This window comes from Pristiophorus japonicus, chromosome 18 (assembly GCF_044704955.1).
Source record: "Pristiophorus japonicus isolate sPriJap1 chromosome 18, sPriJap1.hap1, whole genome shotgun sequence".
NCBI classification, from domain to species: domain Eukaryota; kingdom Metazoa; phylum Chordata; class Chondrichthyes; family Pristiophoridae; genus Pristiophorus; species Pristiophorus japonicus.
Window position 1 is genome coordinate 87,508,694 of NC_091994.1, and position 24,688 is coordinate 87,533,381.

General features: G+C 45.7%; 1 protein-coding gene across 14 annotated transcripts in view; it reads right to left on the reverse strand.

The window, feature by feature from the left end:
• Positions 1–24,688, reverse strand: part of LOC139228830 (protein-arginine deiminase type-2-like) — a 120,999-nt gene that overhangs the window by 10,157 nt on the left and 86,154 nt on the right. For 13 of the 14 annotated variants that reach the window (XM_070860258.1, XM_070860249.1, XM_070860256.1 and 10 more), the window contains 11 exons: positions 23,388–23,568; positions 20,564–20,636; positions 19,635–19,696; positions 17,495–17,612; positions 17,093–17,221; positions 16,566–16,723; positions 13,630–13,733; positions 11,482–11,593; positions 10,580–10,687; positions 5,041–5,186; positions 333–480 (listed from right to left, as the gene is read on the reverse strand). In XM_070860258.1, coding sequence (XP_070716359.1) covers positions 333–480; positions 5,041–5,186; positions 10,580–10,687; positions 11,482–11,593; positions 13,630–13,733; positions 16,566–16,723; positions 17,093–17,221; positions 17,495–17,612; positions 19,635–19,696; positions 20,564–20,636; positions 23,388–23,459 — 1,230 coding nt within the window. In that variant the 5' untranslated portion in view covers positions 23,460–23,568. The remainder of the gene's footprint in view (positions 1–332; positions 481–5,040; positions 5,187–10,579; positions 10,688–11,481; positions 11,594–13,629; positions 13,734–16,565; positions 16,724–17,092; positions 17,222–17,494; positions 17,613–19,634; positions 19,697–20,563; positions 20,637–23,387; positions 23,569–24,688) is intronic. The other variant, XM_070860257.1, reaches the window with a different exon arrangement.

Consider the following 24,688-nt stretch of genomic DNA (forward strand, 5'->3'; position numbering starts at 1 on the left):
GAAGAGTAATCCAATGGAAGCCCTTTTAGTCCCTCTTCCAGTTGTCCCAGACCTCAGGTTGCTGTATTCAATGTTTGTTTTTCATAGTTTGCACATTTCCTGCCTCTACTGTCAGTATCACTGGGATTGAATTCTCCTGATTGTCAACCATAACTTCGGTTTAGGATTTGCAAGAATCCTGGAGAAACCACGTTTCTGCAGATCTTGCATCAAAGTTACATCAGAAGATTTCCATTATCTGTAATCACACAGACTTTCAGAATATATCCCAAACAACAAAATAAATACACAGGAGTTTGACCCTGGTCATTTGGTAGAATTATATTGGTTACCTTTCTGTCAGGAGCTGGAACAAAGGTCATGAACTCATCTACATGACCTACAGACAACCAGTCAGAGAAGAGCTCAATAGGACACTGCACCTTCTGAGCATACAGGAAGTCCCGAATGACCTTTGTCATGTTTCTCCCATGAGTAGTGCTAGAGCAATAATTTTAAAAAAAAAATACATATTTCACTTTTAATTATCATCAAGATTTGAAGAACAAAACTTTCAAACTTTTGAGCCCTTGGAATCTGCAGTTTCAAATTAACATCAAAACCTAGATCTAGGAATGAGATCTAACACAGGCCAGAGAACCAAACCTGTTGGAACTTCTCTAATTTATGATTTTTAACAATTTCCCCTGCAGTTTCACAAGGGCAGCCAGCTTTTATCTGCTGATCAATACAGCAGATCCTCAGAAAATACCAGGGCAGATCTGAGCCATAAAGGAAAGACTTAGGGGATCGGTAATGTTATGCGTGCAACACACAATCGATGCAGGTGTCTCACGGATGCTATACATGCCTGTGTACAAATGGGCCGACCTCACCATATAAAGCAAGGTCAGTTTATTTTCATAATTTACTGGTGTTGGAGGGTCATTTCATGACACACGGAGATTACCAGCACCACTCTTTTGGGTGTCAGCAGGCAATAAAGGGCTGCTAGCTGCCCGTTGTGTGTTGGACAATTTCTCTGCATAGGCAGAGGGCAAGGTGGGGAGCTGCAGTGAGGCAGTAGACAAAGGCAGGGCGGGGAATGCCTTATTTTCAAACTTGGGCACTTAGGGAGGTCCGAGTGGGAGGTCCGTTTGTGGCGCCAGTGCCACCGGGTCCTGTCGGGAGCCAATTTCGTCACTGTAGTGTGGGGAGCGGCAGTCGACGGGCGAGAGCGGGACTCAGCAGCAAACGTCATTAGAGTGCGGCAGGTGGAGGCCTCTCCACTCGGGTATTGTCGGAGGGCCTCCACTGCGCAGGCGCGGGATTTTGGTGTTTTTTTTTGTAGTTTTGTTGATGGGATCTGTAGTCCTTTTGTGGCCCTTGCAGGCTAATTGAGGAAGTGCTCATGGTCATATAAAGAGAGCACTTAATTGCACCTATGAGGGGAGAGGGGACAGAGAAGAGAGGAGAGAGAGGAGAGAGGAGAGGAGAGAGTTGGAGGTTAGAGAGCAGAGGTGGCATTGGAGAGGGGCTGTCTGAGTTGCAGAGGGGGCAGTGTAACAAACTTATACCCAGACTCTTGAGCAGCCATTCCTCTCATCACAGAGGATGAGTGGGCAGAAATCGTCAATGAAGACGGGCAAAACCAGGCTCAGGGCTAGGTGGTTCACTGAAGCAGGAGTTGGAGGAGCTAGTGACAGAGGTGGAGCGCAGGTACAGCGACTTCACCCGGGATGGGCAAGGCAAGCCTCCACCAGCCCAATACCACTGTCTTTGAATGGACATAGGCCAGATGGTCAGTGCAATGGGCAACGTGGAGCGGGATGGGGACCAATCCCACAAATGTTGGATCGATTTGGTGACGGCAGCTAAAGTGTGCACAAATTTATTTGCCCCCCGCTCCTGTCCAAGGCCAAAAAGCTTGTGAACCAGGTGTGTAGGAGTATGCGTGTGGGGGGCATGAGCAAAGGGGGTAAAGGCTGCAACGTTTCATTGTGCAAAGAAAACAAGCAGCTAAACAGGCAAGCCTGAGTGCGACTGGAGGGGGTCCAGAAGATGTGGTCCAATTCACCACGCTGGAGGAGCATACATTGGCATTGGTGGGTCATTGCCGCATTCCAACCACAAATGTTTATGCAGATCCGGTGCTACCACAGGGTAAGGCTACACTTATCTCTGGTGTCAGCGACAGTCATGGTATGAAAGTACTTGCAATGTTAAGGCACTCGCGGTTGAACGCGCACTTTGTCGCCCATTTTTGGTATGGACATATAGAAATGGAACTCCTTGCTGGCATAATGTGAGATGGAATGGTTCACATCTCACTTTCAACCCCACCCTTCCCACAGACTGAAATTTTGTTCTCTACTTGCAGGTGCTAAGTCGGACACCACGGATCTGGAGAGACCATCGACCTCTGGCCTTCACAGATGCCGTCACACCCCAGCATCTCCCACCCAGACGTTCCCCACACCTGAGGACGCCAGATCCTTCCTGCACCCCCAGCCCAAATCACCCATGTCCATCGCTCTCACCTCCGCCACCCAGGGCCAGGAAGAACAAGAGAGAGAGAAGGGAGACGGGCCCATATTTGTGCCCCTTCACCTGGAAGAGCCGGAAGCGGCTGACATCAGCCTCCTGCCATGTCAACCAAGTGTCCGCAGAACCTCGGCGTCGAGTTCAGATTTCCTGGGGTTTCCAACGGACACAACTGAAGCAAGCTCAAGCAAGCACAGAGGCCGTGGCTCAAAGGGAAGCAAGGCCCCACCACCCAGCAGCAGCGAGCAAACACCTGCATCACGGCTCGCTCTAATGAACCAGATGGTGCAGCTATCAAACACCGGCGGGAGGTAAGTCACGAGATGCTGCAGACCATGGCTGGGATAGCTGCCAGCATCGGTATATTCACCCAGCAGCACGATCAAAGGATGGAGTGCCTCCTCACAGTGTTGGAACGCACACTAGAAAGCGCTGAGGCCATAAAGCAGGAGATGGCTTCTGCACATGTGCTACAAGCCCCCGACTCCACGCCCTCAAGGCAGACAGGTGCGGAGAAGCAGGAGATCCCGGCGCCTTCGGTCCTGCGGCCTACGTTCTCACCAATCTGCACACATCCCCCTGTCTTCCTGCACAACCCCCTCAACCAGAGGTAGTGAGGGGCAAGGGAGGGCCACTCTGTCATGTAGGCATGGGGAGGAAGAGGAACTCGGGCATCGCTGCAAGAGGGGGAAAGAGAGGTGGTGGTGCCGGGTAGAGGGGAAGTGTTGCTTCCTCGTGTAAATGTATGTATATGTCATAATGTTATGTAACATTTGTCATTGTGCACTTGTAAATACACTCACATTGTTGACCCTCTGTTTGTGCGTGTGTCATATGTGGTGAGTTGCGCGAAACAGGTCATCTGTTTCATCAGGAATATCTTCCCATCCACATCTGACTGCAGTGTATAATGGGTCCTGTCATCAGGCCATCGCAAGACCACAATGAATGCAGGAAGGCTGCCATTCAGTTACTCTAGTTTACCAAGTTGCAGGGCAGACCTTAAGGCTTGCACTTCAACCCTCTTTTTGCGAGGCCAAACATGGAGGAGTGTCACCCCTGAGATGACATGGTCATCAGTTACATTGCAGTACATTGTGCGAGACAATTAATGAATCAGCTTGGATGTACAAAATGTGAGATGCTGAACACTTTTCAGACACATAATAATTTTCCCTTCGCCATTGGCTTCTCAATAAAGGACTTTCAACAAGGTGCAACAAAAAAGCCTCCATTAGCTTAGAGACATTTCAGTCGGTTTTATGACATTCAATTTAAACATCACCATCAGCAATAAAGTAATGCAATATTGACCTAACTTCTGTCCAGCAGTCCCACTGATATGGTGCAGAATCCGACTGGCTGCCGTGATGTGATGGCCACTCCCTCCCAGCCGATGTGCGTTTGCTGACCAGCTACTGTCCAGCTCAGACCTCCTTTTCCAGAGCGGTCTTTCTGGCAGGCGGCAGGTCGACGGGAGGCCAGGAAATGGCATCAAAATGGCCGTTTACAGACATCTGGCATGGGCGGGCAGGACGATGTGACGTGGGCTGAACCCTTCCACACTAAGTTCCTGCCGGGCGGAACCTCGACAGCAGATGGGCGGTTCCGGAGGAATCGCCCAGAAAACAACCATTTCCGAAGGGACCTCGGCGACTGCAGGCGGGACAGTGACGAAAGTCGGCCCCTTAGATTCTTCATGGGTTCCACCAGTCTCCCACTGTAGCTCCAGTGGAAGCCCACAGAAACGGTGCAGTTGGGGAGGTTCCTCAATGCCTTTAAGTGTTAGTTCTTCTGTCCGCCGCTTAATGCAAATAGCGGGCAAGGTGCGGGAACTCACTAAGCCAAAAGTTCCTACTTTTGATGCACAGTTGGAACTCAGCACTTGAGTGGCGACTGGTAAATGAATGGAGACGTACCATCCTCCACTAAGTCATATGTACCCTGGGGTACAGGCCAGACAAGTGTCCCAACCCCCCAAAGCATTGAATTTTTAAATAGGAATTCAGTTGGTGGCGAGCCCCCTGTGTATTTCCAACATTTTCTGTTTTTATTCCCTAGTGCTCAGTAGATGAATTCACATCTTTCTGGTGATATACTGCTAGGAGTCTGTGCTGACCCAAAATATGCCCTGTCACATTGGACAGGGCACTTTGGCATAGAATGCATTACAATGCACACGGAAGCTGGTACCAGAGAGAACAGATTGAGAATTATGATTCAATGTTTGATTTAAAGGCTGACCGAGCTTCATGTTTGTCCAATTAAAAGTAACTTTAAAAAATAGAAATGCTTCATGTAAGACTGAACTCAGAAAAATAAAGGATGTTGATGGATCACACTAGGGTGCATCAAAGAGCTTGCTGACTCTCACTATCTAATCTCACAGATAAAGCATAGTTACTAGGTCAAGGTACTGGAGGTGGCTATCACCTGAGAAATGTATCCCAGGAGAGGAGGGGCAAGAACTCTTCACCTTGGTCTCCCTCCCCCACAGAATGAATAAAGCAACATTACGTGGGAAAAGCACTTCCGATGATAATCCTTCCCAATGGATATTCTTTTCCATTCACTGTCACTGGAGGGCTGACCTCCAGATTCCCAAAGGAATCCAGGCTGTTGACCATTTCAGTTGTTCTGGTTACATGTCCAAAATCCGGGCCCTGGACAAAAATACAATGATAGAAAATATGGTAATCAAATTGGCAAGTTTTAGAAAATTCGCTCACTAATGACAGAGTTTTATATCCATCTAGCTTTGATAGTTATAGACTGATCGTTGGTACAACTGTTGCCTTATGAACTACATGGCCATTAGCCTCAGTGCAGTCTATCATTCAATCCATCTGGGCAAATTATACAACAGTAGCAAAGTTGAGAATCAGGTTGTCAAATTTCACTAAAAATAAGTTTTCGATGAATTTTTGTGTTCGTCAAGGAGAAAGGAAGGGATTTTTTCCACCACCCTTTTAATGCTATTAACAACATTAAGCATCCTCAGATTGTGTGTAGCATAGGCTAGATTCAGAGCATCCCTATTTATTATCCCTATTTAGCACTTCCAAGTCATGGTCAACACAGGATAGCTGCAGAGTGGAGCTCTCTCTACTCTCTCATCAAGCACTCCTGATGATTATCCAGTGACGTCCTCTGGAAAGTGAACCTGCATGTTAAAATCTACTGATAAGGTTGCCAATCCTCCAGGATTGCCCTGGAGACTCTAGGAATTAAATATTAATCTCATTAGCATTGCAACCCAGGAGACAAATCTTAGGGGAATTAAATAAAATGTGTTTTTCATTTTCTTGGTATACTTTCATTTGTTAGTTATAAAAATATGGGAGATGGGGAAGAAAGGCTATATGATTGTAGGATTAGGATTTGGTTTATTCTCCTATGATTAAAGTTTTTGGTTACTTTTTACTTTTTACTTGTAGATTTTTACTCTAGCTAGAAATAAGGAAATGGTAAAAAGTTATCCATTCCTCGGGTGCTTTAGGGTTTAATGTGTTGGGGTCTTCTTAGGCAGTCCCTCGGAGTCGAGGATGACTTGCTTCCACACTAATATAAGTTCTCAGGTGACTGATGAGACCAATGTGGGATCTACAGTCTCTGTCACTGATGGGACAGACGATGGTTGGAGGGACAGGTGGGTGGGATGCTTGGTTTGTCGTGCGCTCGTTCCGCTGTTTGCGCTTGGCTTCCACGTGCTCCTGGCGAAGAGACTCGAGGTGTTCGGCGCCTTGGCCAAGGATTCCCAGGTGTTGGTGGGGATGTTGCACTTTTTCAAGGAGGCTTTGACGGTGTCCTTGAAGCGTTTTCTCTGCCCACCTGGGACTCACTTGCCGTGTCGGAGCTCTGAGTAGAGTGCTTGTTTTGGGAGTCTAGTATTGGGCATGCGGACGATGTGGCCCATCCATTGGATCAAGCGTGGTCAGTGCTTCGATTCTCGGGATGTTGGCCCAAGCGAGAACACGGACGTCGGTGCGCCTATCCTGCCAATGGATTTGCAGGATCTTGCAGAGGCAGTGTTGGTGGTACTTCCCCGGTGCTTTGAGGGGCCTGCTGTGCATAATCCATGTCTCTGACGCATATAGGAGGGCAGGTATCACTACTGCTTTGTAGCACATGAGCTTGTTGGGGTACAATTTAGCTGACTCTGCTGCTTAGTTTTTGCTGAAAGTGCAGGATGTGTCATTCGTGCCTGCTGACTTATTATTGTGGCCAAGGCAGTCTTGTGATAGTAAGTGGGACACTGGAGCTCAGGATGTATGTTACATCCTGAATGGTAAACAAGTTGGCATCTGGTGTTATGAAGGAAATATCTCATTTCTGGGGGTCTTGCTCACAAGGTTCAGTGCTAGGACCCCAGCTATTTACAATATACATCAATGATTTGGATGAAGGAAGTGAGTGTAATATCTCCAAGTTTGCAGATGACACTAAGCTGGGTGGCAGTGTGAGCTGTGAGGAGGATGCTAAGAGGCTGCAGGGTGACTTGGACAGGTTAGGTGAGTGGGCAAATGCATGGCAGATGCAGTATAATGTGGATAAATGTGAGGTTATCCACTTTGGTGGCAAAAACAGGAAGACAGAATATTATCGAAATGGTGACAGATTAGGAAAAGGGGAGGTGCAACGAGACCTGGGTGTCATAGTACATCAGTCATTGAAGTTTGGCATGCAGGTACAGCAGGCGCTGAAGAAGGCAAATGGCATGTTGGCCTTCATAGCTAGAGGATTTGAGTATAGGAGTAGGGAGGTCTTACTGCAGTTGTTCAGAGCCTTGGTGAGGCCACACCTGGAATATTGTGTTCAGTTTTGGTCTCCTAATCTGAGGAAGGACGTTCTTGCTATTGAGGGAGTACAGCGAAGGTTCATCAGATTGATTCCCGGGATGGCAGGACTGACATACGAGGAAAGACTGGATCAACTGGGCTTGTATCGACTGGAGTTTAGAAGAATGAGAGTGGATCTCATAGAAACATATAAAATTCTAACGGGATTGGACAGGTTAGAGGCAGGAAGAATGTTCTCATTGCTGGGGAGTTCCAGAACCAGGGGTCACTGTCTAAGAATAAGGGGTAAGCCATTTAGGACTGAGATGAGGAGAAACTTCTTCACTCAGAGAGTGGTTAACCTGTGGAATTCTCTACCGCAGAAAGTTGTTGAGGCCAGTTTGTTAGATATATTCAAAAGGTAGCTAGATATGGCCCTTACGGCCAAAGGGATCAAAAGGTATGGAGAGAAAGCAGGAAAGGGGTACTGAGGTTGAATGATCAGCTATGATCTTATTGAATGGTGGTGCAGGCTTGAAGGGCCGAATGGCCTGCTCCTGCACCTAATTTCTATGCTTCTATGTTTCTAATGTTTTCCATGCCATAACGCATCAGCAATGACAGTGTTCGTGAGAGATGACCTATAACGATCTTAAGCTTTCCTTAACAATATGTAGTGAGTCAGAATTGAAAGGATCAAGAAATGTTAAATATCTACCCAGGGAATTATCATTTATCATTTTAATATCATTTTAATATCATTTATTTCTCTGTATGTCTACTGCTCAAAGACATAAGAAATAGGAGCAGGAGTAGGCCATACAGCCTCTCGAGCCTGCTCCGCCATTTAATACGATCATGGCTGATCCGATCATGGACTCAGGTCCACTTCCCTGCCCGCTCTCCATAACCCCTTATTCCCTTATCGTTTAAAAAACTGTCTATTTCTGTCTTAAATTTATTCAATGTCCCAGCTTCCACAGCTCTCTGAGGCATCGAATTCCACAGATCCACAACCCTCTGAGAAGAAAGTTCTCCTTATCTCAGTTTTAAATGGGCGGCCCCTTATTCTAAGATTATGCCCCCTAGTTCTAGTCTCCCCTATCAGTGGAAACATCCTCTCTGCATCCACCTTGTCAAGCCCCCTCATAATCTTATACGTTTCGATAAGATCACCTCTTATTCTTCTGAATTCAAAATGAGTAGAGGCCCAACCTACTCAACCTTTCCTCATAAGTCAACCCCCTCATCTCCGGAATCAACCTAGTGAACCTTCTCTGAACTGGCTCCAAAGCAAGTATATCCTTTTGTAAATATGGAAACCAAAACTGCACGCAGTATTCCAGGTGTGGTCTTACCAATAACCTGTACAACTGTAGCAAGACTTCCCTGCTTTTATACTCCATCCCCTTTGCAATAAAGGCCAAGATTCCATTGGCTTTCCTGATCACTTGCTGTACTTGCATACTAACCTTTTGTGTTACATGCACAAGTATCCCCAGGTCCCGCTGTACTGCAGCACTTTGCAATCTTTCACCACTTAAATAATAACTCACTCTTTGATTTTTTTCTGCCAAAGTGCATGACCTCACACTTTCCAACATTATACTCCATCTGCCAAATTTTTGCCCACTCACTTAGCCTGTCTATGGCCTTTTGCGTTTTTTTGTGTTCTCCTCGCACATTGCTTTTCCTCCCATCTTTGTATCATCAGCAAACTTGGCTACGTTATACTCGGTCCCTTCCTCCAAGTCACTAATATAGATTGTAAATAGTTGGGGTCCCAGCACTGAACCCTGCAACACCCCACTGGTTACTGATTGCCAACCCGAGAATGAACCATTTATCCCGACTCTCTGTTTTCTGTTCGTTAGCCAATCTTCTATCCATGCTAATATATTATCCCCAACCCCGTGAACTTTTATCTTGTGCAGTAACCTTTTATGTGGCACCTTGTCAAATGCCTTCTGGAAGTCCAAATACACCACATCCACTGGTTCCCCTTTATCCGCCCTGTTCGTTACATCCTCAAAGAATTCTAGCAAATTTGTCAAACATTTCTTCCCCTTCATAAATCCATGCTGACTCTGTCTGACCGAATTTTGCTTTTCCAAGTGTCCTGCTACTGCTTCTTTAATAATGGATTACAACATCTTCCCAAACACAGATGTTAGGCTAACTGGTCTATAGTTTCCTGCTTTTTGTCTGCGTCATTTTTTAAATATGGGCATTACATTTGCAGTTTTCCAATCTGCTGGGACCTCCACAGAATCCAGGAAATTTTGGTAAATTACAACCAATGCATCCACTATTCCTGCCACTACTTCTCTTAAGACCCTAGGATGCAAGCCATCGGATCCAGGGAATTTATCCGCCTTGTGTGTTAGGACTTGGTTGAACAAAATAAATAGATTTGTTGTTGTAAACCACTTAGTTTCAGATTCGAACTGTCTTAAACCAGGAATACTTCCAGAGTTGACAACCCTATCAACTGAGGCTATGATCAGGTTAGCCTATGATGTCTCTCACCATAAAATAGCCCACTAACATCACTGCTTAAGGTCACGAATCAAGATTGACTATTTGGTAAGGTACAGGCTGAATGCACGATCCCAACAAGATTCAGTACCAACAACAACAGCTTTTATTTAGATAGCGCCTTTAACATAGTAAAACGTTCCAAGCCGCTTCCCAGCAGTGTTATAAGACAAAACAGATAAATTTGACACCGAGTCACACAAGAAGAAATTACAGCAGATGGCCAAAAGCTTGGTTAAAGATGTAGGGTTTAAGGAGTGTCTTAAAGGAGGAAAGAGTAGAGAGGTGGAGAGGTTTAGGGACGGAATTCCAGAGCTTATGGCCCAAGCAGCTGAAGGTATGGCCCCCGATGGTCAAGAAGGCAGAATTTGAGGAGCCCAGACATCTCGTGGGGTTGTGAGGCTGAAGGAGATTGCAGAGATAGGGAGGGGCGAGGCCTTGGAGGGATTTGTAAACAAGGATGAGAATTTTGAGATCGAGGCGTTGCTTAACCAGCAGCCAATGTAGGCAGCGAGCACAGGGGTGATGGGTTAGTGGGACTTGGTGCGAGTTAGAACACAGGCTGCCGATTTTTGGATAACCTCAAGTTTACATAGTGTAGAATGTGGGAGTCCAGCCAGGAGTGCGTTGGAGTTGTCAAGTCTAGAAGTAACAAAGGCACGGATGTTATACCATACAAGAGATGAGGAGAAGACTTAAGGGATAAAAAAGTCACACAGCACAGAAACATTGTGCCTCACCAGGAGTTTTTTGTAGGGAAACTGGCTCAGTCCGCGATTTCGAGGAGAATCCAGCACAACAGGGAACTTTTTGTGAGGAGCCTCCGAGTAACCAAGTTCAATTTCATCCTGAAAGAAAGAGAAAGGTCAGCTTGGCTATCTCTCAGGAAGGTTACAAAAAATCCCAAAGAACTAAGAAGTGACGCAAGCAAGAGACCGATAGTATTGGAAAAACATGTGAGAGAGGAGAGAAGAGACTAAATGTAAGTGTAAAATACAAGTGGATGGGTAAAGAAAAAGTGCAAATGAGAGTGGACGCCATTGCGTTGAGACCTGGGAGGGGTATGCTTCAGTGTACCAGAAGGAAGATGATATCACAACTATCTGTGACCAGCATTTCCTCCGTTTCTGCTGGCTGCAGGTAAGAGGTAAGCTGTCCCTGTATAAACTTGGCATTCCTGGACTCTGCAGGCTGAAAACGTTTCAAGGGATAAATGTTCTTGTGTCCAAATCCATTGGATAGAAGGTGTGCATTAAGAGCTGAATTCTGTTAAAGGGAGCACGATTTTTGTGGGGCCTGGAAGATTATTCATGCTCTTCCTGGCTCCACAAATACCATTCAAAATTGACCTTTTAGGAGTAGGTTCCAGCAGTGCCTTTAAGGACTACCGATTGCACCACTCTACATATCGTTCCACTGGGTACAGGGCAACAAAGAGCTTTTTCTTGCACCTATATGAGCAACGATCCACAAGTTTCCGTGAAGATGCCTGCTGACCTTTGTAACATAGAGGAATCTGACCTGAGGCCATAGTCGAGGAAAAAGCTGTTCTGTCTGTGGAGATGAAGGTCACTACAGCGCTCACCTTTTATGTATGTTCGGTGTTGCTACAGATGGGAATTTTAGGAATTCAATGCTTTACCTGTATCCAGCGATCATCGCGATTCATTTCCGCAGAACAAACTGTCAGTTTGCACTTTGCCTTTTCCACCACAGCTGTGAATTCCTTGAGGAATTTTACATTATCGATTACTCTAAGGAAAAATAAATGAGATTTCAGAGAGTGGTATAGCTGAATTAGATCACCCCTTAATCTTCTGAACCCCAGGGAATATAAGCCAAGTCTATGCAACCTGTCCTCAAAATTTAATCCTTTCATAATTTAACACCTTCATAATTACCCCGGTATCATTTTAGTGAATCGAGGCTGCACCCCCTCCAATACAATATATCCTTCCTGAGGTGGTCTAACCAGAGCATTATACAACTGAAGCATAACTTCCACCCCTTTGGATTCCAGCTGCCTTGAGATAAAGACTAACCTTCCATTTGCCATTTAGATTATTTTTTGTACCTGTCTATTACCTTTTAGTGATCTACGTACATGGACCCCTAAATCTCTCTGCTCCAGTTTCTAGCTACTCAATAGAATCATAGAATGGTTACAGCACAGAAGGAGGCTATTTGGCCCATCCAGCCCATGCCAGCTCTCTGCAAGAGAATTTCAGCTAGTCCCACTTCCCCTGCCCTTTCCCCGTAGCCCTGCAAAAATGTTTCTTTCAGGTACTTATCCAATTCCCTTTTGAAAGCCACAATGGAGTCTGCCTCCACCTCATTTAAATCCATACTGGCTTTTCTCTGATCAGGTTATTTGTCCAAGTGCTCAATCATTTTCCCTAATAACAGACTCTAGTAATGTCCCCACAACAGACATCAGACGAATCGGTCTATAAACTAGAGGGATCGAGAGGAAGGATTTTGGGTAGTCAGTCACTATGGCCTCAGTTTTGGCCTAGCCCATTTTTCGGCACACTTACCGGAGTTGCGCCGCTTCTCTCTGTTCTGAAGTGCGGCAAAAAATGTCCTTCCCACTTTGGCCGCTGTCCGGCCTCTTCCCTGTAGTCACGCAGCGTGGCCAGTCGAGTCGGGGGTGGAGCCAGCGTTCTGCACCGAAAATTGTGCCAGGACGTCAGCACATGCGCAGAGAGTGTTCGCGCATGCGCAGTAGCTCCTCGCCCCCCAGCCTCTCCGGGGATTTGCTTGCTGCAGCCGCTCTGTGGACCCAGATGCCAGCCAGCTGAATTGCTCCTGTCCCTAGCGCAGGCCGAATGGCCTCCCAGTGCGTTGTCGTCCCGCCCCTAGCCCAGGCCGAGTGGCCTCCCAGTGCGATTTCTAAGAGATCGATCGCACCGGGAGGCCACTTGTCTAGGGCTACAGGCGGGCGGGCAGGAGAACTGATAGAAATCATCGGCAGGCAGGAGCACAATCAGTTCTCCTGCCCGCCCCCAGCCCTGGCCAAATGGCCTCCCGCACCGGCTGGCCCGCTGCCTTCCCGGGCAGATGAAGATAGGACTTACTTCAATTTTTTATTTCTTATTGAATTTTTATTACTTTGTTTTGCAAGGTTTGGTGGTTTGTAAGGCTTGGTAGTTTAGGTGCAGACAGGTCCTCTCCGCTTCCCACCCTATCCCAGGCCGATGTACCTACCTGCGCCGATTTCTTTAACTCTCCGCAAGGGTTTTCTGAAGTGGCCACATATGCTGGCCTAAGTAGATTTGGAGTAACTATTAGCTGGCCAAAGTTGCCTAAATGGGTAGAACTGGCGCAGGCGGCTGGTAACGCCCCCTTTTGAGAAAAAAAAACTTTAAAAATTGTAACTAACTCCGGTACACTGGTGCAAATTGATTGGAGAAAATGGGGATTTTTAAGTTACGCCAGAAAAACCAAGTTACTCCAAAAAAGAACGGAGCAACTCCTGGCCAAAATTGAGCCCAGTATTGGGATATTAATCGCACCCTGCTGTATCAGGGCCCTAATCCTATTATGGGAATTACATCCAGGCACAGATTCCTCCAGGACGACCTCAATGATGTCACAAGCTCAGCCAGCACTCAGCAAAACACAATGGCCAGGTTTCCACTACAGCAGCAGCAAAACAGTGGTTCTCGTGACCAAACTCAGGCAAACTGCAGCTGGCAGTTTCAGCAAACAGACATCTAGGTCTGGTTTGGGACGTTGGTGCTGTATCCACTCGGAAAATCAGTCGCTACTTTAAGCAACAGCCTCTTACCTGCAGACATACACTTCCTCAGGAGCCAGAGTATTAGGAGTCATAATCCATGGAGCCAAACGGAATACGGCTTGTTCTGTGAAAATAGGAGCCTTTCCAATAGCCTGGGAAAAAAGATGTTAAAGTGCGACATAGTTACAGAAACATTTTATCGATTTTATATTTATATTGGTGTTTCACTTTCCAACAGTAATCCCCTTTACTTTGTTTAGTACAACTTGGTACCATGAAATCTAAGTTTTTGTTTCACGGCTTTGCGGCCAGACAGGACAGGAAACCCGAGCAGTCCTGTTGGCGTTGGGGGGGGATTTCTTTGAGGTAGGACCCATATCTGCCGGGTTTCCGCCCCACATACCTTACCTCGAAATCCCGATCAGTAGGGGGAGGATGAGTCTTCTGCTCACCCCCTTACATCTAGAAGTAATGTTTGGGGCATGCTTTGGTTGCTCTGGCAATTTTGCCTATTATTTCCTCCTTAGGCCCAGTGGAAGTCCTGCCAGCTGAGAACCAGCTTAAGCTTGGCCTTTCAAAAGCCCCTAAATTCTTCTCAGATTAATTACCGTTATAAGATAGGGCTTGTAACAAAGAAAATGGCACTGATTCCTTCAGTCAGGACTTCCCCACAGGAGTGACAAAGTGTCACCCCAATTTTTTAACAGGCAGTCTAAGGTGGAACCTCGGATGTAACTGCTCCAATTATGTAAATGCCCCCCCATCCCTGCCTACAGGTGGCCAAGAGTCCTGGGGGATGAAATTGCCCCGTGCCCCAGTTGGGGCGTACAATTTGAATTAAATGAAAATTTAGGGCCTGGCGAGATGGGCAGCTAAATGTCCCAGAATTGAGGTCTTTAAATCCAAAAAATCTACGGGCGGTATCAAAGGCGTCATTTACTTCCGTGGGACGATAGAGGGGTGGAAGCACGCACTGACGCATCACAACGTCCCTCCCCTCCTTTTAAAGGGGTGGGCCGCTGCGAGCTCTGCAGCCACTTTCCTGGTACCCACAGAGCCACTAGGGAGGGTTTCGGCCGGACCAGCGGCCCGGCACCCACGATGGAGTGTGGGGCCGCATATTGGTGCCCTGCCGATCCAGTGGCCGCCGTTGTCGGGTCGATTGCAAATTCGGCCGAGAAAAAAAAGATGGCGGCCGCAGTGCTAGGCCCTCTCCTTGCAACCCGCAAAGCTGTCGGTGGCATTGCCCCGTGCCAACCTCGCTCCCGCGGGGCAATTTCCCCCGCTGTGCGAAAAGATGATGTCATCGCCGTGTGAGCCGCCACCCGAGGTTCTTGGATAAAGCCCTGCAATATGGGGCATCGGCTTAAGGCCTCATACAAAAATACCACCAACAAGATTGCAGCAGTCCCTTAGTACTGCACTGAAGTGCCAGCCTATATTATGTGCACTTCCGCCGATTGCAAGTCAGGATCTGCCTGCATACTGAAGATACTTTCATCCCATCAATCTGTGTAGGTTTTATTAACATAAAATGGCTAACATACATGGACATAAAATGGCTGATACATTGTGCACAATGGGAATGTGGAGCTAGCTTAAGTTAGAAATGCTGGTAGGCACTTCACTGCAGACAGTTTGCCAAGGCAACACTAATAAGGCATTTCTCACAACAGCTAACTGGAACAGAATGAGATAGGGAGGAAGAACAGGGCTTTGCCTGTCATAAGAGATAATAAAAATTTAAGCAAGAGTGAGTAATCGAACAGACTAGATTATAATGGATGTTTGTATATAAGATTGTCAAACTATAAGAAATAACATAATTAACAGTTGGCAAATTAGTTTAGGGATATATATGAACAATGACAGGCAGGAAAGTCCTACTGGTTAATCCAGCCTGTTCCATAATATAGGCAACTCTTGATTATGCGGATCCCTCGGGGATTGGGTTATTCTGGGTAAACGATTTTGCCGCTAGGGTGAGTGCACGTCTCAAAGCCGAAATTTGACGGTGATAGAAATAACCACGAAGACTTAGTTCGTGTTATCATAGGTGAACGTAATAAAATACATGACAATGGATTCATATCATATCAAAATTATAAATTATTTTATTATGTTAGCTTCATACTTCTGCCAGCTTCATACTTCTTTATAATTTCTAAATTCTGCTGAATGCACAATACCTTTCGTTTCCTTTTAGTGCCTCCACAAGACATTTTAAATTGTGCACCCGACTGCTTGAACTGCTTTCAATGCGTGTGGTAGTTGCAAAGGGAGAAAGAAGTCCCCGCCTGCTTCAATTTATGTGTGCTTGCTAGTTGAAGTGATCGAAATTTTCACGTGTGTGACAGTTATTTAATGCCTGTATCAGTTGCGAAGTGAGAAAGGAGTGCACGCCTGAGTCTTTTTATGTGTGATTGACATTTGAGGTGATCGAGATAGTCACTTGTGCGACAGTTCTTAAAAATGCCGTTACAGTAGGTTCTCTGTTAGATCTGTGTACGGATAATCGAGAGTTGCCTGTATTAAAATTACTGAAGGAAAGCAACTAAAGACTATTGGGTACCACAGAATGTGTCCCTTTAAATCACAGATTTCTTTTGCTAGCTTCCCTTCAGAAGCAAGCCAGAATAGTCAGATGACAAAGATGGATCACAACAGGGTATAAAGAGTGAGAAAATCCTGGTGTCAGGGGGCACAGTTTGAACTTAAGACACCTAGGTCCCATCCAGCTGGCTGACTGATGTAAGATACTGTGGGCATGCAACTGTGATTCACGTGTCAATATAAGATACGGTAGAGGACAGAAAACCTGCTAATCTTAAAGTTCTTAAAGTATTAAAGTACCTGACACTATTAAGTAGCGAGGCAAGGCAGCTAAAATCTTACAGTCTGCACTAGATTTAAAGGCTTTAACCTGTTGATGCATCCAATCCCACCATTCATAGAATACATCTTGAATTAGATCAGAATTTTACCAGTGGTTGTAGCAGGCTGAGGTTGAAGGTCACCAAGCTACTAATCTTCTCATCTGGAAACTTGAGCCCTTCGGCGAAGAAATGATATTCATTGTTGCCTTTTGTAAAATCCATAACAGTCGACAGATTCTCTCTACCCAGGACAGATGTCAATTTTGCTGCAGTGTTCAGAAGAAAAGGAGAATGATGCAATAACAACTGAAGGACATCTTTAATAAGAAAACTTGTAAGCAAGGGTAAAAACAAAGGAGAGGAAGAAACTAATCAAGAGTTGGTATGAAGTTCAAAGTTTCTTTGTGAAAGTTTTTATTTCATTTTATAAAATTGAGAAATTTGAATGAACAGCCAAAGCCCATAATGCAGTACAGCACCAAGGTGGCACAGAAATAGAAAATGAGACAGATCAGGAAGCAGGAGTTCGGTGTTGCCAAGCTCAGCTTTCAAAAACCTGGAAATTGTAATAGAAAAGAAGAAGGACCTTAATGAAAATCTGCTCCTTCTGGAGAACATCAGAGAGATCGACTCACTTAGATCATGACGAAAGACTTGTACTTTCTCTCTATCAGAAGCTGAAATATACAGCTGGAGTTTGTAGCCAGGTGGCAGAAAGTTGGGTCCTTCAGTTCTTAGGATCATCTGAGACATATCTCCAAGATCTGAAAAGAAGAAAAAATATTTTTGTCAGTTGTCAGTAAAACAATGGGTGTAGCTACATTCGTAAGGTGAATAACGAGTCAAGTGACCAGAAATCAATACTTTTCTGGACATGTTTTTAGTCATCTCTCAGAAGAAATTATATTTTTTTATTACTGTTTTTAACGGTTACATTTCAACTTTTCCGTTTTCACAAAAGGATCTCATTCGTAGAAGTCTGAGTGCACCTGACTCAGCCAACCTGAACATGTGTAGCAGTACACATTTCTTGTTACCTTCAAATAGGGGCACTGAACTATCACTGTTGTCAACTCCTTCAGTAGACAGCTCATCATTGTCACAGTTCACAAGAAGAATAGCTCCGTGTTTTTTAGGACCCCAGGACCAAGAACCCTGGTAAAGAAAAGAAAAAAACATTACAACTTGCATTTATATAGTGCCTTTTTCTTAGAAAAATATCTCGAAGTGTGGAGAAAGCGAACATCATGGCAAAAAAGTTTATTCAAAGCGGTGGTGTTTAAAGAGGATCTTAAAGGGTCCATAATTAGGCATGCAGAGTATGTTGGAAGCAATAATATCGCTTTTCATTGGGTTACCACTGCTGCGATGGAGGGAAAGAGCGCTGCTACACTGCTTAAAACACTGGAGCTAATTAAAGGGTGCTTGCATGTTGGCGGCCCAGTCACAACAGCGGCCGCCATTGTCGGGCCAGCTGAAAAGTCGTCCAACAGAAAAAAAATGGCGGCCGCCACGGTACTACCTCCCTTTTAAGGGCGGCTGGGGCACCACAGCCATCACAGCGTCTCGCACTGAGAAGCTGTTGGTGGCATCGCCCCTCGCGAACCTCACGTGCCACAGGGCAATTTCCCCCGAGGGGCACAAAGGAGTTGGTGTGGTGTGATAAGGGGTTCGCACGCATGGCGATGACATCGCAGGTCGCGCCGTAAACCACTTTTCGCCAGCGAAGCCCCGGGGCAATTCCGCGTGGGTCGATGTGGCCACCGTGCCCGCATGCTAATTCATTAGCGCTGCATAATTGCTGGATGGCAGCGCTAACTGGCCCTGCGCAAAGGGGCAATTTTGGCCCCTATGTGTCTCTAATCTAGCCTCTTCCATATCTGCTTGCTCCTACTCTTCAAAAGATATGAATAGTGCAGTTTCCCATTCCATGTTCCCAGTGTAAAACTATATTTTCTGCAGAGCTGACCAAAGATGGCAGATAATGCATTGACAGGACCCGTAGAGCACCAAACAGCTACAATTAATATGCAGATCAAGTAGCAGAAAGCCAATTGGTTTCCGCAATACAGCATGTGCCTCGGGGATACCACTGTGCTACTTGTGAAGTGGTGGTTTTAATTAGAGTTGGGTTTGGATGAAAGTTGGAGAAAATGCAGTGGGAATATTGGCCACACTCACCTCGGTTAAGTATAGGGGAGCACTGGAGTTTGGGGAGGACAGTTCTGGATCAGATTATCTGGGGGCAGGTTTGATACATTCGCCCTTACCATTGCAGCCTTTTTAGTTTAGTGCTCCAAAACCACCCAAAAACCAGCAGTAATTCAAAGGAAAATCCATCCCAATGTGTCGGAACATTAGATCGAAATCTACTTTCTTATGCTTTCTTCCCAATATAATCACAATTAGTATGCACAGAAGCCTCCGTTGTTCAATACTGTCTGAATTCTTTGCAATTGCTTTTGTCACACAATGGAAGTGAAGTCCCACAGAGATTCTCTCACTGGTCCACTGTAACTTCAGCAGAAGAAATACGGAAACCCCAGAAAAATAGCTCAACCACCCCCCATAAACTTGAGGTCATTCAAAATTCTGCTATCCGTATCTGAACTCGCATTAAGTCCAGCTCACCCACCAGCCCTACATGTTAACCTACATTGGCTCCAGTCCAGCAGCGCCTCAATTTCAAAATTCTCATCCTCATGTTCAAATCCCTCCATGATCTTGCACCTCCCTATCTCTGTAACCTTCTCCAGCCCTACAACCCTCCGAGATCTCTGCGCTCCTCCAATTGTGGTCTCTTGTGCATCCCCAACTTCCGTCGCTCCACCATTGGCAACTGTGCCTTCAGCCGCCTAGACTCTAAGCTCTGGAATTCCCTCCCCAAACCTCTCCGCTTCTCACCCTCTCTTTCCTCCTTTAAGTCATTCCTTAAAACCTTTGACCTTTGGTCATGTCCTAATATCTATACGTGGCTCGGTGTTAAATGTTGTCTGATAATTTTCCTGTGAATTCACTTGGGACGTTTTACTACGTTAAATGCGTTGTATAAATGCAAGTTGTTTTCTGTTTCTTCAGTTCTTCCGCCAACATTACAGTAAACGAGAGGGAGAATCCCACGGAAATCATCCCAAAAGTGTTGTAAAGCATAAACTGTGTGGTTCCATTTTTAATCACCTTATTTGGATTATTCCTCTCAATTTTACCATCACGATCTGCATCCACATCCAGGGATATGTCTGTCAAAGAAGGAATACAGAAGTTAACCAGCAGTTGGGGACTGTACTAATTGGTATGGGAGAAGTAAGAAGTGAGAATATCACCCTGTCAAAGTCAAGTCAAGTAATTGCTGTTAGGGGCTATGGGTAGCCATAATGTAAGATTCAGAGTCAGTGCTCCCCTTAAGCAGAGTTCATTGTGAAGGGTTAGTTGTACAACTGTTGTTTTTGGAGTCTGCTAGTGACCGTGGTGGCCAAGGAAGAAAAGGGTGAGTGGATGGTGTATCACCCTATCTCTCCTGGCCAGGTCATTAAACTTTTTGCAGCACTTGTCTGCAACCCTTGGGGATGAGAGAGTTGGCATTCAGTTCCAGTGCCACCTGCCTCCAAGTGGTATGACTGATCTTTTTTGATAGGTTTCCTGCCACAGACACGCAACACCTGTCCCTCCTATGTTCTATTTCATCAAGGAAAGTTTGGAGGTTTGAAATTGTGGCATATTCTTCTCCACCTCTGTGCCATGCCCTTGCCCCTTCTTTGGCTGTCTCTTGCCAGGTTTTCCTGTGTTAGACATTCTTGTAAAGTGGCACAGTCGCGAAACATCCAGTCAAGCTAGCTGGCAGTTAACTGACTGAGCCGAACGCTGTTCCTTACTTACTGGCTTTTTAAAAGTAGCACTATAGTTCCATGCACTCAGCACGTTATTCCTGTTTAACTCTGGTTTTGCACTGCTCCATTGAATATGTAAATAAGCTGCCCACAAAATTCTGCTGTAACTCTCCAGACCCCGGGCAAAGCACAACTCATTTTCCACTGACATGAAAGCAGTGCAACTCACCGCACAGAATTATCGGACCTGTCTGTTTAACCTGAGTGTCAATCACTTACCAACTGCCGTGAGCCAGAGGACCATCTTGTCAATCGGTTTTTCCAACTTGTCTCCATAAAATGTAACCATAACCTACAGGAAGAGTGCAGAAACCAGATTAGGAACAATGGGGGGATTTTAATTTTCGGCAATGGTGTAAACAGGAAGAATATTGGATCAGCTGCACATTATACACCCTGCCCGATTTTCCTTTCTGTTGAAGTCCATTGAAGAAAGGGGAAAGGGGAAAGTCATCAAATTATAGGCAGTTAGTTGTGGCTAAACTTCTAGAGCCATAATATGGGATGAATGAGCCTATATTCTCTGCAGTTTAGAACAATGAGAGGTGATCGCAATGAAACATAGGATTCTGAGGGGGCTTAACAGGGTAGATGCAGGGAGGCTGTTTTCCCCTGGCTGGAGAGTCTAGAACTAGGGGGCATAGTCTCAGAATAAGGGGTAGGCCATTTAGGACTGAGATGAGGAGGATTTTCTTCACTCAGAGGGTTGTGAATCTTTGGAATTCTCTACCCCAGAGGGCAGTGGATGCTCAAACATTGAGTATATTCAAGGCTGAGATCAATAGATTTTTGGATACTAAGGGAATCAAGGGATATGAGGATTGTGTGGGAAAGTGGAGTTGAGTTCGAAGACCAGCCTTGATCTTATTGAATGGCGGAGCAGACTCAAGGGGCTGTTTAGTTTACTCCTGCTCCTATTTCTTACGTTCTTATGTAATTTGGGAATGACTTGTCATGAAAATTAAAGCATATTGCATTAAAAAAAATGTATCTTCATGGATTCACACATTATAGTATCCTCCAGCAAGGTTCCCTCTAAGCTGTGCTTTGTTGTGCGTGGCTTGTTTATTTCAATGCGTAGTCTGTTTAAATTTCTGCGCATGTGGGGTAGTCCCAATGGAAAAGCTTATGTGCGACCTGCGCGGTACCTTGCATCAGCGTAAGCGTCCTCGACCAGGCCAACATCCCCAGCATCGAAGCACTGACCACACTTGATCAGCTCCGCTGGCCAGGCCACATAGTCCGCATGCCAGACACGAGACTCCCAAAGCAAGCGCTCTACTTGGAACTCTTTCATGGCAAACGAGCCAAAGGTGGACAGAGAAAACGTTACAAGGACACCCTCAAAGCCTCCCTGATAAAGTGCAACATCCCCACTGACACCTGGGAGACCCTGGCCAAAGACCGCTCTAAGTGGAGGAAGTGCATCCGAGAGGGCGCTGAGCACCTCGAGTCTCATCGCTGAGAGCTTGCAGAAATCAAGCGCAGGCAGCGGAAAGAGCGTGTGGCAAACCTGTCCCACCCTCCCTTACCCTCAACGACTATCTGCCCCACCTGTGACAGGAACTGTGGTTCTCGTATTGGACTGTTCAGCCACCTTGTACATTACTGTGCTGCCCCGCACACGCGCAGCTTAGAGAGAGCATTGTCCTCCAGTTTCTCATACTTTCTGTCATAAATCTCTTACATTGAATCATATATTCCTGGAGAATTGAGTGAAGCAGTGGAAGGGTTTGCTCTCAGGCTGATTAACAGTCTGATAGGCTGACATGAGAATGCTCCTTCCATGGCTATCACCATCTTTATTCCAGCCAATAGGGTGATTAGCCCTATACAAGGAGGAGTTTTTTGGGCTCCCACAACCCATACAATGAAGAGGGCCACCCACACCTACTGGACACGAGTATCCTGTAGGATATCAACCCAGAATTTAGAGACAGCGCTCACTGGGAATGCATGGAGCAGGGTTTCTACCCAACATGGGTAGAAAGATGGGTTAGAAAGCTAAGTGTAAGGTTAAATGGATAGCAAAAAAAACTGTAGATGCTGGAAATTTGAAAAAAAGTCGAAAATGCTGTAGATGCACAGCTGGTCAGGCAGCATTTGTGGAGAGAACAGATAAGTGAACATTTTGGGTGTGAGTGATTAAAACTGGAAAATTTTATAGGTGAACAGCATTTAAAAAGCAACGTAACAAAGGGGAGGAAAAAACAGACACAGGAAATGATAAAATGGCACTTATGGTTATTAGCATGAAACAATAGGCGACATAATGAGAGAAATCAAAGACACTTTGGAAAACATTGAGAATGTGTGGCTAGCTGAGAAAGTGGGGGTTAAAGTAGGTGGAAATGGATGCACAAAAACTGGAGCCTGAGAGAATAAAATAATGCAGGTGGCACACGCATTAGGTGGCCGTATTGATGAACCTCTCCGTTCTGTGCGCAAATTCAACCCTGAGCTGTCTGTTGCTTGCCACTTCAATTCCCCATCACACTCCCACTCTGACCTCTGTCTTCAGCCCTCCACACTTTTTCAATCAAGTTCAGCGCAAGCTCAAGGAACAGCACCTCATCTTTGTATTGGGCGCTTTGCAACCTTTCCACCTTAATACTGACTTTATTAATTATTTCAGTTGTTAACCACAGCACCCCACTTTCTGTTTGGTAGAAAGCGCTGGTAATGTGGGATTGGTTTGCCACCATTCCTGGGGACCCTCTGTCAGAACATCATACTGGCAGGGTGGTCTTCACACTTGGTGCTGACCTGCACTTTTTAATCTCCTACCCACGTTGACAGTTTTTTATCCTTCCATTTTCACCTACCTCTTCCCCACCTCCAGCTGTTCACATGCTCTATGTATATCAGACTATCTATAATTTCTCTCTATGCCTCCTGTTGTCTCGTACTGATACCACTTCTGTCATTTTACCATTTTCTGGTTTCCACTTAAGTACTTTACAGGTCATTCTATTTCAATATAAATCTACGGCTTTAAGCTCTATAGTCTTATAGTAGGTCTGCAGATGTATTATAATTTTACCTTTTTATCGTTGAGGTCATTGCTTGTTTTTTCCACCGTGACCACAAGTAAGATCCCTTTGCTGAGGGTCATTCTTATTGCATGTTTAGCTGCAATTTGTCCATTTGACACTGGTGCAATGAAACAACTGACACCAGGACTGGAGCTGATTTCAAATGTTCGGGATCCTGGAGGGGATGGCCTGAAGGAAGAGTAAATATTTAAGTCTAGGTAGTTATTTGCTTCATTGAAAACAGGAACCTAATTCAGCACTAATTGGATGCAGTTTCAGTTTTACCTCAAAAGGATAATTTTTCAGTTACTGTGATGCTCTGAGAGCAGCAAACTTAGCGTATGGAAACATAACACTGGGTGAGTTCCCAGACCAGATCGCACTTGCCAACATGTGCTCACAACAGCAGGGGTGGGGAATAAGATGCAGCTCTTAAAAGGTGACAGGTGAAATTTAAAGAAGCTATTTTATTTTTGCTTGGTAGAAAACTAAAACTAGCTGTCCAACATAACAACAACAATTTGCACCTTTTAATGTAGTGAAAGGTTCCAAGGCATTTCACAGGAACGTTATCAAACAAAATTTGACTCCAAGCCACACAAGGAGATATTAGGGTAGTTGACCAAATGCTTGGTCAAAGAGGTAGGTTTTAAGTAGAGTCGTAAAGGAGGATAGAGCGGCTGTGCGGTTTAGGGAGGGAATTCCAGTTTAGGACCTTGGCAGGAGAAGGCACAGCCGCCAATGGTGGAGTGATTAACATCAGGGATGCTCAAGAGCCCAGAATTGGCGGAGCGCAGAGATTTCGGAGGGTCGTGGGGTTAGAGGAGATTGCAGAGATAGGGAGGGTCGAGGCCTTGGAGCCACTTGAAAACAAGGATGAGAAGTTTGAAATCAAGGCGTTGCTAACTGTAAGTCAGTGTAGTTCAGCGAGTACAGGGGAGATGGGTGAATGGGTCTTGGTGTGAGTTAGGACATGGGCAGCAGAGTTTTGGATGACCTCAAGTTTATGGAGGTGGAACTAGGGAGGCGGGCTAGGAGTGCGTTGGAAGTCTAGTCCAGAGGTACTAAAGGCATGGTTGAGGGTTTCAGCAGCAGATAAGCTGAGGCAGGGTGGAGACGGGCGATGTTACGGAGCTGGAAATAGGCGGTCTTAGTGATGGCGGAGGTATGTGGTCGGAAGCTGATTTCAGGGGTTAAATATAGCAGTCTGATTCAACCTCAGACTGTTGCTAGGGAAAGGAATGGAGTTGGTGGCAAGGGAACGGAGTTTGTGGCATGGACCGAAGACAACGGCCTGAATTTTAATAGT